Raw genomic sequence first — 21,307 nt, 5'->3', positions numbered from 1 at the left:
GATTATAGCTACTCCATGGTGACCGTAGACTTTGGGACAGAATAGCCAACAATTTAACAGAAGTTTCTGGAAATAAGAAAATGAAAGTGGGTACTGTTGAAATCCTAATTATTGTAGAGATCTGAATGACTGGGTGTGAGTGCAAGGCCAAACGCCCACTAGACTGCCCGAAGAGGGATTCAGGTGAATGTGAGTGTGTAAAAGCAGAGAGTAAAATGCAGCAAACCCTTTCAAAATTCTGAAATTTTAATACATTTTCTCAAGCCAGCCACAAATCCATCAATAAATAAGTATTGGAAATCCTCCTGGTAGTGTATTTAAGGACACTCTCATTGGCTGATCACTAAGCTGTACTAACCAATGGGGCACAGATACTTGTGAATTCAGACATTGGAACATAATTAATCATAATAATAATCATAATAAGAACAACCAGGTTTTATCAGTAGTTTCACAACATCAATAAAACAGATCCCACAAAATTAGTCCAGGCAAGACACTAAACAAACAAACAAAAGACAACAACAACCTTTCCTACATGTACCAGAATCTGGAGTTGCTATAGTATGTCAGACAAATTGTCCAGTTTTAAACAGAACTTATGAGATGTAGAAAACAAGAAAATATGAGCTATACACAGAAACAAAATTAATATGAACAACAGCAAGTTGCCGTTTACGAGCCCTGAACTATGAGGAATATTAAATAGAGTCTTTGAGTTGAAAGGGAGTGACACCATATGTCAAGTTAAAATTAAAAAAAAAAAACAAAGAAAGCCTCTGTGGTGGTAATTATACCAGTAAGAAATAGTGTTTAAATACTATTTCTATTTCCCTTTGAAATAATTTAAAGTACTAATTTAAAAACAATAATTATAATCTGTGATTTTATATATATTACAACAGATTCTGAAAAAAATTAAAATTACTATAAAAATAATCTGAGCAATTTTATAAGGAAACAATTGATTTAGACAAATCAACTACTAGAATGACAATAAATCCCAAATGGCATGCTATAATATGAAATAAAATATCTATGGAGACTTTAAATAAGTAAATGAATTAATAATAAACTAATCACTATGCAAAAAGCCAAGTAGTAGAGGGTTTCACTAATATTGTATTTATCTTCTTACTTTCAGGTTTTTGTGTCATCAATTTTAATGGTTTCATAACTGCATTACAGTTATAGGTAATAGTTGGGTTTATTTTGACATTATCCTACTTGCATGGATTCATTTTTCTGTCTCCAGTGCCTCCTCTTTCCCTCCTCTCCTGCTATCTGTATTTGGCTTTCTCTATTCTACTGTTCTTCCTTCTCTATATTTTTAATATATAGAAAATTGGAAACTTAGAAAAAGAAAGATAATAAAAGCTACATATTGTGTTTATAAAGTTTAATAATATATGTGCCTATATAGTAGGTGATTAAGAAGATTAAACGAGATAAATTACAAATAGTAAAAGAGAGAAACAAAAGAAATTTCACATTAGAACTCATAGATATTATTGAAGTGCTAATTACAACACTCCTAATAACTTTATAAATATGCCAATTAGATTTTTAAATTTCCTTAAAATCCACAAAATGGCATCCTTTCTCAGGATAAAAGAGAGAATTTGTAGTGTCCATCCAAATAGCAGGAAAATTAAACTTTTATTTAAAGGCCTAAGTATCATAAGGAAGTGGTGTATACAAGACTTTAACAGGAACTAATGGCACAAGCCATTCACATGAAAATAAGGTCCAAATTATCAAGGTCTTTTCTCTTCTTACATCATTTTCTCTCTAATTCCATATTAATGACCTCATAGAAGTTCACTTTGCAAAAGAAAGTATGGATCTATGTTACCTGGGTTCTATGTGACATTCAGGTATCACCCTAAAGCTAACTATGTAGCTACTTTCTGGGACATGCATCAAGGAGATTGGTGAGGGGAAGAACTCTGAGCAGTACTACTGGTTGTTCATTTAGCGGGGAAGGAAAAATGACCAGATGTGTGATTTTGTACCAATCCATTGGTTAAAGGTAATGGTTTGAGAGAACAGTGAGGGATTTGAAAGAAACAAAATTGAGAAATAATCATTAAGAGATTTTTAGAAAAATACACAAATAGACTTCTCCAAATGATCCCCCCAAAGTGAAGATATTTGTGAACAATGTGAATATTTATCAAAGGTTGTCTTCAGCTGAGGAGGTTTTGGATAATTACATGGGTAGGGAAACCCATTCTGTGGTTACCTCCCAGCCTCTTTCCCTAGTTACCATTAGCATTGTCCAGTGGGTTGCTGTGCCAAGTGACCAGACAGACACAGGGAGAGGCTATGCATGGACACAGCAGCATGAACTTCCAATCATTACCTTCATTTTTATTAGATCTGCTGATGACTATACAATCTGTCAGGAGCAGAGATTAACCCTATATTCCAGGTATGACATCATTTCCTGGACTGGCCTTCTAGCTCTCCAGTGGCAGGCTGATATACACTGGACCCATTCCATCATGGAAAGTGCATCACTCTGTTATTACTAGGATAGACATTGTTTCTTCCAAAACTCTCTTCTATCAAATAATATTTTTATTCTATATTTCACAGGAAGTCCAGTGAGGAAAAAAAAAACTCCTCAATTTCTTTTGGACCCCCATTCTAAATGCAATAGCTTGTGGTTTCTCCAATTTATGCCTGATTTTTTTTCTGAAATTATTCTTAGTATATTTTCTTCTATTACCAATCACTTATTTTAGGTGTTAGTAACTTCTGATAGAGGCTTTATCTGAGGTCATTAGTGATTTATTTACTCTTTTCTTTGATTTCAGCTGGGGTATAATTCTTATTTGGGTAGGTCATTTGGGTTGTTAACACATATTCTGGATATCTTCTGGTAGACAGAGAGTAGTACCACCTTTTCTCTCCACTTTGGGTTAGGTATCTCCTTGTAAATGTAATAAGAACTCATATTATTAATCTGAAGACAAATGCTTTTAAGAACAAGTGCAAACCTTACAATGTTCTTGTTTAGACATACACTCTTTTAATAGGTCATAGTTTTCAGAAATATGTTACCTTTGTATACAGTATTAATAATAAGTTTATTTATATCAATATGTATGAGACAAAAAAATAAATTTTTCTTATCCACAATGAGTTTTTACCATTGCTTTTATCATTAAATAAATAACACAAATTACTTAACAAACTCCAAACTATCAGTTAAATAAAAGAAACGTAAGAGAAATTTTTATTGAGATAGCTACAATATAACATTAGTAACATATTAATTCATCATTTTCAATGTGTAGAGTGAAAAGTATTTGTGATGTATTGGTGATTTGATAGCAGATACATGCTTTTATAAAATATCCTCTTTCTGAATTCTGCTACATATTCTACCTCCCCCCAAAATTTCTGTTTTGAAAAAACAACTGGTCCATATTCAATAGAAAAATATTAGTTATTCAAAAAAGTCTTTCTTCTTCTATTTTTCCATATTATTTGTGTATATTTTATTAATTATAATAAAAACTGATTACCATAAAGGAATGCTAACTTTTAAAGTAATTAACCATGCACAATATTCACTAACATTATTCATGAATCTACATACTCTTATCAAGGAAGTAATTTCTCTAAAAAATCAGGCTAGGTCCAAATATCTGTGTGTATGTGTGTGTGTTTTGTGTTTTTCATTTAATATATCCACTTTCTACCTATTTTGAAAACTGTTAGTCACAAAACTATGGATATGAATGACATGATTTTCAATATTTGTTACAACAGAGACTGTGATATTATCAAGAAAATTACAACCAGCTCTGTCAATAGTAATTTGACACTGAACACACATACAAAAATAGAATTATCAATGAAATGATTTGCTATTTGGTGACACAAGTATTACTCCTATAAACAAAGACAGAATAATTCCTCAATGTCACAGATAAAATTTAATTTGAAAATAGTTATTATTGAAGAGATAGATAAGACACAAATCTAAATACACATACCACTTGAAATGTTGTTATACATGCAGAAAATAACAAGTCCTACAAATATATCTTACATTTATTCAACTAGATTATTTCCCTAATAATCTTCTCAATGCCATTATAACATCCTTGTTCCTTAGGCTATATATCATGGGGTTGAACATGGGAGTCACAACAGTATAGAAAAGAGAAAGCACTTTGTCAGTTTCTGCTGAATGACTAGCCTCAGGTCTTAAATATGTAATAATAGCTGATCCAAAGAATAACACCACCACTGTAAGATGAGAGGAGCAGGTGGAGAAGGCTTTGGCTCTGCTTGTGGCTGATGGCAATTTAAGGACTGTGGAGATGATTTTGATATAGGAGATGAGTATTAACAGGAACGGGGCTGAGACAAACAGCAGAGCAGCCACATAGACCATCAGCTCATTTGTGAAGGTTTCCCCACAGGCCAGCTTAAGTATTGGGGAGATGTCACAGAAGAAGTGGTTGATTACATTGGAAGCACAATATGGCAGGGAGAAAACCTGGAAGGTCTGACCTACCTGAAAAGGAATTCCACTGATCCAGGAGGCAGCCACCAGCTGGGTACAGACCTTGTGGTTCATGACCAGAGGGTACTGCAGAGGGTTACAAATGGCCACATAGCGGTCATAGGCCATCACCGCCAGAAGGAAGCATTCTGTGGCTCCCAGTACAAGAATGAAGCACATTTGTGTAGCACAGGCAACCAAAGAGATGGTCCTTCTCTGGGTCCCGAGATTCAAGAGCATTCTGGGGAGAGTAACTGAAACATAGCAGATCTCCAAAAAGGAAAAATTGCCAAGGAAAAAATACATGGGGGTCTGGAGAGCAGGCTCTACTTTAGTTATTACCAAAATAGTTCCATTGCCCAGCAGGATAATCATGTAGATGACCAAGAACAGTCCAAACAGAAACCACTGGAGCTGGGGCACATCAGCAAACCCCAAAAGGACAAATTCCTTCCATGCAGTTAGGTTTCCTTCTGGGGGTTTCCCCTGGTGTTTCATCTGTGGAAAGCAAAATCTGATCATGTGCTTTCATAGACCTTCAGGGACAGGTCTGGGCTATCTAAGTGAATCTGGTCATCCACATCAATGCTGAAGACCACTGCAATTGGTTGCACTGTAAGAATATGACATTCCTTACATATTCCACCTTTTTATACATTAGATCCTATGCATGGTCACTTCACACATTGCCCTAAGATTCTTCAGAATAATCCCATGGTATCTCCTGTCAAAGCCCAGCATAATCCAAATTATTCCCAGGCACCTGTACATTGGCCAATTCCTGAAGATAAATCCTCAGATCTGCCATGGCATATCAGGTTTTATTAATAACATTTAATTAGGTTTATTTAATTTAACTCTGAAAATCCTATTTTGGGGCATCTCCGAACTTTCTGAAGCATTTTGAATAACACTCTTTCGTAGCTTATCTTCTCCCACACTTTTGAAAATTTCATATATGTATATTTTTAGGGGTGCTTGGGCTCAAACCCAGGTTAATTGTGCTAAGCCCCCAGCCCTCATTTTAGAAACATTTTTATTTCTTCTAATTACTTATACATGACAATAATATGCATTTTGACATCATACATATCTGGCATATTTCCATTTTTCTGGGTGTACATGATATAGATTTACACTGGTTTTGAAATCATATATGCACATGGGATAATAAGATCCGATTCATTCTACTTTCTTCCTACCCTTGTAGCCCCTTCCCTCCCTTTCACTTCCCTCAAAATCATTAAAATGGTACATATCAATGGGACACCATATTATGTTTTGACACTTGAATACATTGCATAATATTTAAATCATGGTAAATATTTATTTCCCCAATCATTATTTCCTGATGGTGAAATTTTCATGATCCTTTCTTTTAGCTTTTTGAAATAGAGAGTACATTTTTGTGGCTATTTCTCCATATGTTCCCATCACTTAATTTTAACATAAATGCTATTATTACATAATTCATAATTATAGAATGTTGGAAAATGGAGAATATTTTATTGACAAATGGAAAAATGTATCCATCCATAGGATATGAATTGGGACATATTAGAGGATTTTTCCTTAATATGGGAACATGGATCAAGATAGAATTAATTAAGAATTTACTGAGGGAAACCAAGGTGGCCTGTGAGGTATGTGACCGTTTATATGTATGTGGTGGAAGTGAAAAAAAAATTCTGTTACTAGGTTAAACTCCATGTGCAGTGTGCCCCACCACAGTCTTTGCTGTTCCATAAACAAAGACAAAACAAACAATAAGTCCCAAAGAACAACAACAACAAAAAAAAACACTACAAACTTTTCTATTGTTTTATGTTTTTAGAAACTAACACATTGAGATAAATAACAACAGACAATTTCTTCATTTTCCCATAAGTTTGATGGTTGAGATTATTGTTTTTTATTAAACTTGATTTTGAATCTTAACTCTACTATTTATTGTCTGTGATATAAGAAAAAGACCTTTAACATTTCTAAGGTACCTTATTTGTCAGAATTTAATGAGACAATACTGGCAAAATATCAGTGATACATTTTTAACTAATTGTTATCTAGTCTTGTTTCTATACATATAGTTATGTTGATTACAGAAATTGGGCTTTAGGCTACTAGGCCATTAGCCCCCAGGTTGATAATATATTATTGCTCAGAACTTTCATTTCAGAATTATCTGCTTACTTTTTAGGCAGTTTATTCCCTTCTTACTCTTCTTTTGGGTCACACTGATGGAAAGTTGAACTTGATTCTTTGAATAAATATTTAAGAGGTACTCATTCATTCTCAGGGGACATTTAGTACATGTACAATTCTAAAAGTGAATGCGATTTTGGATATTATATCCAAAGTATCTTCGGGTTCTTGCTCTTCATGAATCTCAACCTTGCCTATCATTCCTCCAAACCTGGGGCTTTGGCTCTGTTCCCCCAGACACAGAATAAGGGTAGTCATGGAAGTGACATAGAGTCCTACAAAGATGGCTAGATTGGAACTACAGCTCCCCTTCTTGCTGGCTGAGATTCACATAAATTGCTCTATTCTTGCTGCCATAGGATTAAAAAAAAGTAACACAGGCTAAGAATTTTACCCAGTTTTAGGATTACTGATCTCGATATATGTAAAATGCTTTAAGAGTGCATGGCATCTCTGCAAGTCTATATAAATGGTACTTATTCTTATTAATATTGTTGTCAGTTTATTTAATGTTTCAGATAACAAAAAAATATACTCTACATAGTTTTTTCTTTGTATGATCTTTTTAATGTGAGACTAGAGAAAGATCTTAACGTAATCTTATAAAGTTATGAAATTCCCAAAATCTCAAGATAAATACCCAGAGTTCTCTGTCATATTTTTGTTTATATTCTCATATCTATTTGTGGTTCTACTATCCAAAATATAAATCATTCCTCAGCCCAGTGTATTGAAATTTGGCGTGATCTCTCTGTATGACTTTTATTTTATTATCAATAAATGATCTGGAAGGTAAAGACTGGACTATTTACTATTGCAGATCAGTACAGATCATAAAAAAAAGTTTGTTCACCATGTATAGTGCTTAATATTTTATTCAACAATGATTTAAAGTAACACACACTATTAAAAGTATCCCTCATAGGAAGAATTTTTTTAAAAAAGAACAAGATTCCAAACTTTATGTATTTTTATGGTGAATGGCAATATTTAAAGACTAATTTTTACTATTCCAATAACTTTCAGAGATAAATAAAATATAATTTTATATTATACAATTCCAATGTTTTGTTGTGAAATAATTAGTATATAAAAGAGTTTAATACTATTTTACTCAGAGCTAGCAAGGTACAAAGCACAAATTTCCTCAATATGCTCAAATAAGATATTACTACCCTTCTTTTTTGCAGTTGTTTATGTTTTTATTAACCAAACTTAAATACAAAAAACTTAATGCTCTTATTTTTCTATTTTAAATTCAAGACCCTGTTTTCTCCAAAAATCCAAAAGATTAAAGTAACATGTAATAATATTCAAGTTCAGCCATCTATCACAAGCTACCTAAGCTTCACCCTGGGTGTATAGTTCCTATAAATTAACAATTAAAAACTTAAAGAAAAAAAATGATCATATAAGTATTTTATTTCTCAAAAATCTTATTTAAGAAAGTATTATCTTACATTTCTATACTACTATTTCATGTATTCCTTGATGATTATAAGATGGTTTCATGGATTGTTTTACTTTCAGTCATCTATTAAAATATAATCTAGGGCTGGGTTTGTGGCTAAGTGGTAGACTGCTTGCCTAGCATTTGTGAAGCACTGCGTTTATCACATATAAATAAATAGAAATAAAGGTCTATTGACAATTAAAAGGAAAAATTTAAAACATATATATAATCTAGACTGAATAGGCACATATGAAAGTAATTTGTAACAAAGTGTTAGCTTAAAAGGAAGTTTTCCTATAATATTATCTAGCCTTAAAATGCAACAGTTAGTACAGTTTTCTGGACTTCACATAACTTCATATCATTGTTTTATAATTATCATTTCATTGCAAGTTATATTTAATATAACAAGAATTATATATGAGCTGCTTTAATGAAATGTCCATTTCCCCACTATGTTCTGAATATCAATTTTGAGTTTGTATTATTAATTAAATTTCACCAGGATAAAAAAGTTCATATTTACCTTCTTGATTGGGTTGATTTTTTCCTTACTGTAAGGCTTAAAGATTTTGATATTTAAATTGCTTAGGGTGAGACCACTTACATCATCATAGATATTCCATCAGTTTTTAAGATATTTGTTCTAAAAAGTGCTCTTTAAATATCAATAGTTCTGTCTACCCCAGGGACTTCTTCCACCTACACATTTAAATTTCTAATTAAGAGCAGCTCTTAGGCATTTGCTTATTTGCTTTATTGCATTTGCCCAGATAACTCTCCTTGTAGCCCGAATACACTCTTTTCAGGCTCCCTATGGAATAGAGTGCACAGTACATTTTCTTTTTTAATATGAATTGGTACTGAGCAATACCTTCTGCAACCATCATAGATTGACACATATCCACTTATTAATTTTGTAATGAAGAGCTATTTGCATGTGTGCATATGTTTCCCTGTGTGTGTAGTGCTGGGAATTGAAACCAGACCTCACACATGCATTCATCTTAGGGTTCAGAATCCTGGACTTAATCACATCCACTCAGGTTACCCTTCTATCACATAAACAAAAATAGGTATTATATTAATAATTTTTTCTTTCAGTTCCAAAAATTACATGTGCCATATTGTGCTGACTTTAGTTTTAAACTAAATGAATAACATTAAGATATGTTTTATATTACGTGGAAAAATGAGAATTCATACCCCATTTGAATCAAATGTATGATATGTCAAGATCATTATATTTCAATGAGCAATTCATAAAAAAATATGTTTTATATCAGAATGTTACATAGAAATGAGAATGAATGAATTACCTGCATATCAGTCACATGAGGAAATGTCACCAACATAATGTACAGTGGAAGAGAACAAAACAAGCAAAGAAACAAAAAATAGTACCAAAACTACATGATAAAATATACATAAAAAATACATAATTGATTGACAATATGTGATGAACTGGTGTAGACTAGAGTCTAGTAATTTTTCTGTATTACCTACTTCTTTGTAAAAAGAATATGTAAGAAACTTCCCAAACTCAATAGAAAAAACTACAAATATCCCAATTAAAATGGAGAATAGAAATAAATAAATGTTTTGCAAAGGAAGACAAATGATCAACAAGTATGTGAGAAAATACATAACCTTATCCCATCATGGCAAAAATACAAAGTAAAACATCACCCCACCTCAGTAGAAGTGAAAAAAGATAGCAATTATCAGTGAGGATGGGAAGACAAGGGAATACTTGCACACTATTGGTGAGATTGGAAATTAGTGCAGACATTATAAAAAAATGTATGGAACTTCCTCAATAATTAGAAATGGAACTACTGTGGGATTTCACAGAATATTGAAAGGAATGCACATTTATCTATTGCTAGGAGCCACAGCAAAAGTATTATGATATATGGCACCTTTGGTTTAGATGACTGCCAGCTAGCCATTGAGATGATATGATTATGTTAAGCTTTACATTCATATGGAAATTGGACTCCTGCTGTTCACCTCAGCCTGTTAAGGGACTCACATTATGGGACTCCCAGAGAGTTCCCATTGGTTGGGGAAGGATAGTAGGAGGGAACTTCCAGGGGAGGTCCCGGCGCCCGGTTCTGGGGGCAAGACACATGTGTCCACCAGCTTGCTAGCAGGGCGCACATGGGACTCTGGCGGCTTTTTTAAAATAAAAGCTTTGTTTCCTGCTTGAGTGGCTTGTGTTTCTGTGCCCAGCCGGGTTACAGCAATCTATGTGTTCATTGCAGTCCTATTCACAACAGCCAAGAAATACAAACCATCTAAGTGTCCATCAACTGACAGTTGAGTAACCAAAATATATTACATACATACAATGGACTATGATTCAGCCACTAAAAAAAAAAATGGAATACTGTCATTTGTTACATTGTAGACTTATTTGGAGATAATTATGTTAGGTAAGATAATCCAAGAAGAGAATAGGTACCACATGGTCTCACTCACAAGTGAAATCTTAAAAAGGTTAATCTCACAAACATTTTTAGTACATTGCTGGTTAGGAGAAGTGGGGAATTTTAGGGGATTCTGGGAGAAAGAAAATATTTTATCAATGAATACTGTTACACTTACATATGAGAAAGAATTCTGGTGTACTATGGCATATCATAATGAAGAGAGATACCAATACTGTGTTCCACATTTAAATAAAAAAGGTATTTTGAAATTATTCCCAGAGAGAAATGATGGAAACTTATGGAGAAAGATAGATTTATAATGATGTAAAAATTGAATGAACAGTGTGACTCTGCATCGTGTACAGCCAGGAAAATGAGAAGTTGTGCTTCATTTGTGTACAATGAGTAGAAGTGCATTCTACTATCATGCATAATTAATTAGAACAATTTTTTAAATTACCTAATTTATTTATGTTCAAAGCATTACATGGTACATGGTAAATTTTGTGTATTTACATATCATTTAAAATTTCTTAAAAATAAATTATAGTCATAAAGCTATCTTGGTCCTGGTGACTATACTCAAAATTAAATACAGCCAGTCTCTTCAACTTGTACCTCCTCTCAGTAGTTCTGCCTGCTCTGTTCAGCATCTCTGCCATCCCTCCACTCTACTCTCACGACCTCCATTCTACTCTCTGCATCTGAGTTCATATTTGTAGATGAGATATAGGAGTGAGATGGTGATGGGTTTTTCATTCTGCATCTGGCTTATGTCACCTACTCTAATGTCCTCCAAGTTATTCCATATTACCATAAATGCCAGGATTTCCTTCATTTATTAAGTACTAACAATATTGCATTGTGTTTATGCCAGATTCCATGCATATATTCAGTTGCTGATGTACAGTTAGGTGTTTTCCATGTCCTCACTTGGAACACATGGTGAAATGAGCATGGCAGTACAGATATCTTGTCAACCTACTGATTTCTGTCTGTTGCACACATACCCAGTAGTGTGATAGCTGCATCATATAGTAGTTCTATTTTTATTATTCTGAGGAACCTCTGTGATCTTTTCCACAATGAATGAAATAATGTATATTCCCACAGTAAGTGTTCAAAGTATCATTTTCTCCACATCCTGACCATCGCTTTTGCCTTTCATTTTCTTCGCAACATCATTCTGCACAAGTAAAGAGATGTCACCTTGTGCCTTTAATTTATACTTCTCTGATGATTAGTGATGTTGAATACTTGCCTTACATAACTGTGGCCACTTTTATGCCTTAAGTAAGGAAAACTCATTTTTCTCCCATTTTTTTAAAATTTAGATTGCTTGTTTTCATTCTATTGAGCTATTTCGGTTCTTTGTATGCTTTGAATATTAACCTCTTCTGATTTAAAAATATCTTTCCCAGTCTTTAGGCTGTTTATTTACTCTGTTCATATAGTTCTGAGCTGGAATTAAGCTATTCTATAGCTCCAGTGGTCTCACTGCCTGTTTTCAGGAGGATATCCTGGGGAATTCACTTACTTGATCAATTATATTATTGGAAGAACTCTGTTCTTTGTATATGTTGAAATGTAATACCTGTTTTATTAATGGATATCAGCCTAATGTCCTTAGTGGCTTCTCACAGTCACCACTTTGGGGTATGGTCCATACATGGAAAGGCAGAAAAAGCAAACTGAGTCCTTCTTATGCGTCCTTTTCCCTTTGTCTTTTGTCATTGCATATATATGACATACTCTTCCTCTTCTGGGGCTATTTAAGGGCTCATGTCATCTATTGGGTTACCTGGATAATATCCTAATCTCAAAGTTTGTAATCTGGCACACCTGTGCAAAATTCCATTTATTATATAATTAATGTTTTCACAAAACCTATGAATTAAGGTTTTTAGTCTATCATAATGTTCTAGTAAAATGGGATGGCAGGTTTACATGATCTTTATTTGATCAGGTCTCTGTTAAAACTAGTAACTGACACAACATATTGTGTTGTTAAAATTAGTAACTGACACAACATATTGCATTCCAGGCAAATTTGGTTAAGTTGCCTAACACTAAATACTAATGTATTTATATTAATCAATAACTTTAGATGTTAAACTGAATGAATAACTCCAGATAGGAGTGTTATATTTTATCATGTTCTCAGATAGAGAATGTAGAGAAAGAGATTAAATGCTCATAAGCTTTTTTTTTTTTACCTTTTGGTATTTTCTGTGGAGTAATTCCACACTGACATACAGTGAGTTAAATAAATGAGCTATCTGTGCTTAGTCATGCTGTAAAATCTCTGGAGTTTGCCACGTGTCTGAGGTAGGAAATGGCAGTACCTTTTATTCATTACTCATTTAATCACCCAGTTAACAACATTTAATATTCATCGACAATTGGCAAGTCTATATATTAAGAATCAAATGAGAAAAACAACAACAACAGCTATGGATACATAAGCAGTTATTTAGGTAAATAACCTGCCAGTTTATATCAGTTGCAAGTCATAACATTGGATTCTTCTCTTTAATTTTAGAAGAGATTTCTGATATACATTGTAATTTTATTGAAGACAAAATAATTTTCTTTAGATATGATGTATGAAAAATATAAATTTATTTTCCCCAACTGTGCGACCAGCAATTCAAATATTTATATATAAATCTGTGATACTATCATTTAAGCATGAATATTTTCAGTGCAGCAATTATATCCTTATTCTTTAGGCTATATATTATAGGATTAAACATTGGAATCACTGTAGTGTAGAAAAGTGAGAGTAATTTGTCAATTCCTGCAGATTAGATGGATTTCAGTCTGAAGTAGGTAATCAAAGCTGATCCAAAAATAAAACCACAACCAGTAAGTGGGAGGAGCAAGTGGCAGAATGCCTTAGCCCTTTATTGGGCTGTTTGCAATCTCAGAATGGTGAAAACAATTTTACTATAAGTGTCAAGTATCAACATAAAAGGGACTACAACAAATAATATAGCTACTATGTAGACAGACGCCTCATGCACACAGGTGTCTTTATAAGTTAGCCTGAGAATGTGGAATATGTAAGTAGAAGTGGTTGATTTGGTTAGAAAGACAAAAATGCAGAGAGAATATCTTGCACACTTGCCCTATCTGGACTGGCACTCCCCTGAGCCAGGAGCCAGCAGCCAATTGATGGCACTTCTTTTGGTTCATGACTAGTGGATAGCACAGAGGGTTGCAGATGGCCACATAGTGGTTATACAACATCACAGCCAGGAGGAAGCATTCTGCTGCTCTGAACTTAAGGAAGAAACACTTTTGCCTATCACAGCCCAGTAGGAAAATTCTCCTACTCTGACCAGAAGGCTCGGGAGCGTGACTGAAACATAACAGATTTCCAGAATAGAAAAATGTGCCAGGTAAAAACAACAACAAAACAACACAAAACAAAACCATGGGTTTGTGCAGCGCACAGTTCAGTGGTACAGTGCCTCTGGATGTCTAAATACAATTTTGTATAAGAAGCTTCCTCAAATAACATTCTTGATGATTTGTTCAACTTTTGGAAATTTTAGAAACTTCTATTTATACTTCTAAGAGAGAAAATTACTAATAACTCAGCCTGATGTTGCCATGTTTGTTTTGCTCAGCTACTTCATGTTTATTTATTTAATGGTTATTCCCTTTGAAACAACGATCTTCTATGGTGTAAATAGTGTGGAGTTGAATTAGAGCTTCTATCATACATAATACTTATATCAAGTGCAAGTGGTTGGAATCAAATTATAAATAAGAAATAAAAGTAGATTGCAGTGTAAACAATCAGAAGGATGAATTTCTGCAAGAAATCTCTAATGAATAAAAAAAATCATGCTAACATCTGTCATTTTAGTTATTTTCTTAATTTTTTTTAGTTGTAGATGGACACAATACCTTTATTTTGTTTATTTATTTTTAGGTTGTGCTGAGGATCAAACTCAGTGCCTCACATGTGTGAGGCAAGTGCTCTACCTCTGAGCCACAACCCCAGCCCCCTTCTGTCTTCTTAAATATATTTATCATGGTTTGTGACTATTACCAAACCGGAAGCTTTCTAATATTAGTAGAATTCAAGGTCATTTTAATACTGTGTATTCAATATTTTGCTCAACTACTATATATAATTTGGTTGGCACAAGATAAGATGTCTGGAACTTGTTGATCGAAAGTAGTTAAATACATGCTTATCACAGAATTATTACCAAATATTAACACATAAGAAGATGATGATGACAATAATCTTTCATGCTACTTCCTTTTATTGAAAGGATTTTCCATTTTTGTCTCAGTTTACCTAATAATAGCAAAAGTCACAAGAGTACAAATGTAATCTGCAAGAGCATCTTGGAATTGAAAAAGTAACCAACAACAAAGGGTTCCTTTTAAATTTTAAATATTTCTTATTTTTAATTTTAATATAGATAAAAAGTAGATATACAAATAAATTCTATACTTGTCAAAAGTAGTCCATGCTTACCTATTTTAAAATTAGGTTAATTATAATGCTTACCATTATTGATTGGTAATAGACAGAAAGCAATAAAGAAGTCTGTTGTTTTTATAGTTTGGGAATTTGCCTTTATTTGTAATAGAGGGTAAGACTCTTCTAATATATATTCAACTTTCGGGAAAAAAAAATGAAAGAAAACAAAACCAAAAAAGCAAACTAACAACAACAACAACAAAATAAAAATAATAATAATAAAAAACCCCGAGTGCTCCTGCAGTAATAAATACTGTATGCATTAGGGATAAATCCTTTCCCAGGTACCTTTCCAATTGAGGAAAGATTTTTCCTTCTATTGATGGAGTCTAGTATAACAAACTATGACCTTCATGGCTATTCTACTTATATCCTCAGTCTCTCCTCGTTCTTTTGCTTACCAATAAATATAAACATTGAAAACATTTTCTTTTGTCATTTGTGATTTCAGTAACATTTATGATATATGCCTAAACATGATCATACATATTTTCTCATATATTTTCTTCCAACAACTCTAATTTTTAAAAAGTTCTACAACTAAATCCATATTGCATTTTGAGTTTTATTTCTTGAAATAAGAATTTTATATTTTAGGGTTTTTGTGTGCATAAAATGTTTAAGAAAAGTAAGGCAACCTAAATAAGAATAGTGAAAATTTGCTTTGTTTGGCACAGGCATTTATTATTACCACTTTCAATTACATTTAACAGAAGATCTACTGGGACTCTACATGCCAGAAAATTTCGCTGCTTTCTGATTTATACAGTGGAAGTTTGTGTAACTTCAATCAGCATACATAAATAATTTCCACAGTTCTTATTAAAAAATTATATCAACTTCTGTAACAAATCATCATTTGGTGGTGTGGTGGGGGGAAGCAAGACTATAGCTACTCCATGGTGTCCATAGACTTTGGGACATAATAGCCAACAATTTAACATAAATTTCTGGAAATTAGAAATGAAAGTGGATACTGTTGAAATCCTAATTATTGTAGAGATCTGAATGACTGGGTGTGAGTGCAAGGCCAAACGCCCAATAGACTGTCCCAAGATTGATGCAGGTGAATGTGACAATGTAAAAGCAGAGAGTAAAATCCAGTAAAACCTTTCAAAGTTCCTGAAATTTTAATACATTTTCCAACCCAGCCACAAATCCATCAATCAATAAATATTGGAAGTCCTCCTGGCTAGTGTATTTAAGGACACTCTCATTGGCTGATCACTAAGCTATACTGACCAATGGGGGACAGATACTTGTGAATTCAGACATTGGAATATAAATAATCATAATAATAATAAGAAAAACCAGGTTTTATCAGTAGTTTCACAACAAAAATAAAACATATCCCACAAAATTAGTCCAGGCAAGACACTAAAGAAACAAACAAAAGACAACAATCACCATTCCTACATGTACCAGAATCTGGAGTTGCTATGGTATGTCAGACAAATTGTCCAGTTGTAAACACAATTTATGAGATGTAGGAAACAAGAAAATATGAGCTATACACAGAAACAAAATTAATATCAACAATAGCAAGTTCCTGCTTACCAGCCCTGCACTATGAGGAATATTAAATAAAATCTTTGAGTTGAAAGGGAGTGACACCATATGTGAAGTCAAAATTACACAAAACAGAAAGCTTTTGTGGTGGTAATTATACCAGTAAGAAATAGTGTTTAAATACTTGTTCTATTTTCCCTTTTAAATAATTTAAAGAAGTAATTTAAAAATAATAATTATAAAATGTGATTTTGGATATAATACAACAGATTCTGAAAAAAATCAAAATTACTGTAAAAATAATCTCAACAATTTTAGAGGAAGCAATTAATTTAGACAAATAAACTACTAGAATGACATTAAATCCAAAATGACATGCTATAATATGAAATAAAGATATCTATGGAGACTTTGAATAAGTAAATAAATTAATAATAAACAAATCATTACACAAAAAGCCAAGTACTAGAAAGTTTCACTAATATTGTATTTATCTTCTTTCTTTCAGTTTTTTGTATCATCAATTTTAATGGTTTCATAACTGCATTACAGTTATAGGTAATAGTTGGGTTTATTTTGACATTATCCTACTTGCATGGATTCATTTGGGTCCATTTCAGTTCCCAGAGCCTCCTCTTTCCCTCCCCTCCTCCTTTCTGTATTGGGCTTTCTCTATTCTACTGTTCTTCCTTCTCTATATTTTTAATATATAGAAAATTGGAAACTTAGAAAAAGAAAGATAATCAAAACTTCATACAGATTTTATAAAGTTTAATAATATATATGTTAATATATAGTAGATGATTAAGAAGATAAAACGAGATAAATTACAAATAGTAAAAAAGAGAAAGAAATTTCACGTTAGAACTCATAGATATTATTGAATTGCTAATTCCAACTCTCCTAATAACTTTATAAAGATGCCAATTAGATTTTTAAAATTCTTTAAAATCCATAAAATATCATTCTTTCTCAGGATGAAAGAGATAATTTGTGGAGTCCACCTAAGCAGCAGGAAAATCAATCTTTTATTTAAAAGTCCCAAGTATCATATGGAAGTGGTGTATATAGGACTTCAACATGACCTAATGGCACAAGCAATTCACAGGAAATAAAAAAGTTCAAATTATCAAGGTCTTTTCTCCTCTTACATCATTTTCTCTCTAATTCAATATTAATGACCTCATAGAAGTTCACTTAGCAAAGAAAGTATGGGCCTATATTACCTGGGTTCTATGTGACATTCAGGTATCACCCCAAAGCCAATCTCTATAACCCTGTAGCTACTTTCTGGGACATGCATCAAGGAGATTGGTGAGGGGAAGAACTCTGAGCAGTACTTCTGGTTGTTCATTTAGCTTGGAAAGAAAAATGACCAGATGTGTGATTGTGTAGCCATCCATTGGTTAAAGGTAATGGTTTGAGAGAACAGTGAGGGATTTGAAAGAAACAAAATTGAGAAATAATCATTAAGAGATTTTTAGAAAAATACATAAATAGACTTCTCCAAATGATCCCCCCAAAGTGAAGATATTTGTGAACAAGGTGAATATTTATCAAAGGTTGTCTTCAGCTGAGGAGGTTTTGGATAATTACTGGGTAGGGAAACCCATTCTGTGGTTACCTCCCAGCCTCTTTCCCTAGTTACCATGAGATTGTCCAGTGGGTTGCTGTGCCAAGTGACCACACAGACACAGGGAGAGGCTATGCATGGACACAGCAGCATGAACTTCCAATCATTATCTTCAGTTTGATTAGACCTGCTGATGACTATACAATCTGTCAGGAGCAGAGATTAACCCTATATTCCAGGTATGACATCATTTCCTGGACTGGCCTTCTAACTCTCTAGTGGCAGACTGATATACACTGGACCCATTTCATCATGGAAGGAGCACCAATCTGTTATTACTCGTTAGTATAGACATTGTTTCTTCCAAAACTCTCTTCTCTCAATCAATATTTTTAATCTATATTTCACAGGAAGTCCAGTGAGGAAAAAAGGCTTTTCAAATGCAATAGCTTGTGGTTTCTCCAATTTCTGCCTCAAAATTATTTTTCCGAAATTATTCTTAGTATATTTTTCTTTCTATCATCATTCTTCTATTACCAATAATTCATTTTAGATGTTAGTAACTTCTTATAGAGGCTTTATCTGAGGTTTTTAGTGATTTAATCATGCTTTTCTTTGATTTCAGCTGGGGTATAAGTCTTATTTAGGTATGTCATTTGGGTTGTTAACACATATTCTGGATATCTTCTGGTAGACAGAGAGTAGTACCACATTTTCTCTTCACTTTGTTTTAGATATCTCCTTGCAAATGTGATAAGAACACATAATATTAACCTGAAGACAAATACTTTTAAGAACAAGTGAAAACATTACAATGTTCTTGTTTAAACATAAATTATTTTCACAGGTAATAGTTTTTCAGAAATATGTTACATTTGTATACAGTAGTAATAATAAGTTTACTTACATCAATATGTATGAGACAATAGCTCACACAAAAACAGATTTTCCTTATCCACAACGAGGATTTGCTTTTATCATTACATAAATAACAAAAATTATTTAACAAACTCCAAACTATCAGTTAAATAAAAGAAACATAAGAGAAAATTTTATTGAGATAGCTACAATGAACATTAGTTATATATTAATTCATCATTTTCAGTGTATAGAGTGAAAAGTATTTGTGATATATTTGTGATATATCTTCTTTCTGAATTCTGCTATATTGTCTATCATCCCAAGAAAATTTCTATTTTCAAAAAACAACTTGTCCATATTCAATAAAAAATACTTGTTATTCACAGAAGTCTTCCTTCTTCTAGTTCTCCATGTTAGTTGTGCACATTTTATTATATTATTTAATGTACAAAATTATTATCATAAAGGAATACTAACTTTTAAAGGTACATAAACCATGCACAATCTTCACTAACATTATTCATGAAACTACATGCTCTTTTTTTTTAAGAGCTGATTTCTCTAAAATATCAGGCTAGGTTCAAATATCTGTGCATATGTGTGTGTCAGTTTTTATGTTCTTCATTTAATGTCCATTTTCTACCTGTTTTGAAAAATGATTGTCATAAAACTATGGATATGAATGACATGATTTTCAATATTTGTTACAACAGAGACTGTAATATTATCAAGATGATTACAACCTGCTCTGTCAATAGTAATTTGACACTGCACACACATACAAAAATAAAGACTTTTCAATGAAATGATTTGCTATTTGGTGACCCATGTATTTCTCATATAACTTGAGACAGAATAATCCCTCAACATAACAAATATGATTTAATTTGGAAATAGTATCTACTGAAGAGATAGTTAAGACACAAATCTAAATATACATACCACTTGAAATTTTCTTACAGATGCAGAAAATAACAAGTCCTGCAAATATAGCATACATTTAATCAAGTAGATTATTTCCCTAATAATTTTCTCAACACCATTATAACATCCTTGTTCCTCAGGCTATATATCATGGGGTTAAACATAGGAGTCACAATAGTATAGAAAAGAGAAAGCACTTTGTCAGTTTCTGCTGAATGACTAGCCTCAGGTCTCAAATATGTAATAATAGCTGATCCAAAGAATAACACCACCACTGTAAGATGAGATGAGCAGGTGGAGAAGGCTTTGGCTCTGCTTGTGGCTGATGGCAATTTAAGGACTGTGGAGATGATTTTGATATAGGAGATGAGTATTAACAGGAACGGGGCTGAGACAAACAGCAGAGCCGCCACATAGACCATCAGCTCATTTGTGAAGGTTTCCCCACAGGCCAGCTTAAGTATTGGGGAGATGTCACAGAAGAAGTGGTTGATTACATTGGAAGCACAATATGGCAGGGAGAAAACCTGGAAGGTCTGACCTACCTGAAAAGGAATTCCACTGATCCAGGAGGCAGCCACCAGCTGGATACAGACCTTGTGGTTCATGACCAGAGGGTACTGCAGAGGGTTACAAATGGCCACATAGCGGTCATAGGCCATCACTGCCAGAAGGAAGCATTCTGTGGCTCCCAGTACAAGAAAGCAGCACATTTGTGTAGCACAGGCAACCAAAGAGATGGTCCTTCTCTGGGTCCCGAAATTCAAGAGCATTCTGGGGAGAGTAACTGAAACATAACAGATCTCCAAAAAGGAAAAATTGCCAAGGAAAAAGTACATCGGGGTCTGGAGAGCAGGCTCTACTTTTGTTATTACCAAAATGGTTCCATTGCCCAGCAGGATGATCATGTAGATGGCAAAGAACAGTCCAAACAGAAACCACTGGAGCTGGGGCACCTCAGCAAACCCCAAAAGGACAAATTCCTTCCATGCAGTTAGGTTTCCTTCTGTTGGTTTCCCCTGGTGTTTCATCTGTGGAAAGCAAAATCTGATCATGTGCTTCTCATAGACCTTCAGGGACAGGTATGGGCTATCTAAGTGAATCTGGTCATCCACATCAATACTAAGGACCACTGCAATTGTTTGCACTGTAAGAATGTGATATTCCTTGCACATTCCACCTTTTTTTTTTTAACCTTAGATCCTATACATGGTCACTCACACATTTCACTAAGATTCTTCAGAATAATCCCATGGTATCTCCTGTCAAAGCCCAGCATAATCCAAATTATTCACAGGCACCTGGACATTTGGCAACT

General features: G+C 33.4%; 2 protein-coding genes and 1 pseudogene across 2 annotated transcripts; all 3 read right to left on the bottom strand.

The window, feature by feature from the left end:
* Nucleotides 1–4,081: 4,081 nt before the first annotated feature.
* Nucleotides 4,082–5,047, bottom strand: LOC113175336 (olfactory receptor 10AG1-like). Its single transcript, XM_026379608.2, has one exon. It carries the CDS (start codon nucleotides 5,045–5,047, stop codon nucleotides 4,082–4,084), a length of 966 nt encoding a protein of 321 aa, XP_026235393.2.
* An 8,249-nt stretch (nucleotides 5,048–13,296) lies between these two features.
* Nucleotides 13,297–14,022, bottom strand: LOC144254209 (olfactory receptor 10AG1-like; annotated as a pseudogene).
* Nucleotides 14,023–20,078: 6,056 nt separating this feature from the next.
* Nucleotides 20,079–21,044, bottom strand: LOC144254393 (olfactory receptor 10AG1-like). The gene has a single exon (XM_077797544.1). The coding sequence runs from the start codon at nucleotides 21,042–21,044 to the stop codon at nucleotides 20,079–20,081; it is 966 nt and encodes a 321-aa protein (XP_077653670.1).
* Between the last annotated feature and the right edge of the window lie 263 nt (nucleotides 21,045–21,307).

The sequence above is a fragment of the Urocitellus parryii genome, chromosome 4, assembly GCF_045843805.1.
Source record: "Urocitellus parryii isolate mUroPar1 chromosome 4, mUroPar1.hap1, whole genome shotgun sequence".
Lineage (NCBI taxonomy): Eukaryota > Metazoa > Chordata > Mammalia > Rodentia > Sciuridae > Urocitellus > Urocitellus parryii.
This window is presented reverse-complemented; position numbering and strand designations above follow the sequence as displayed.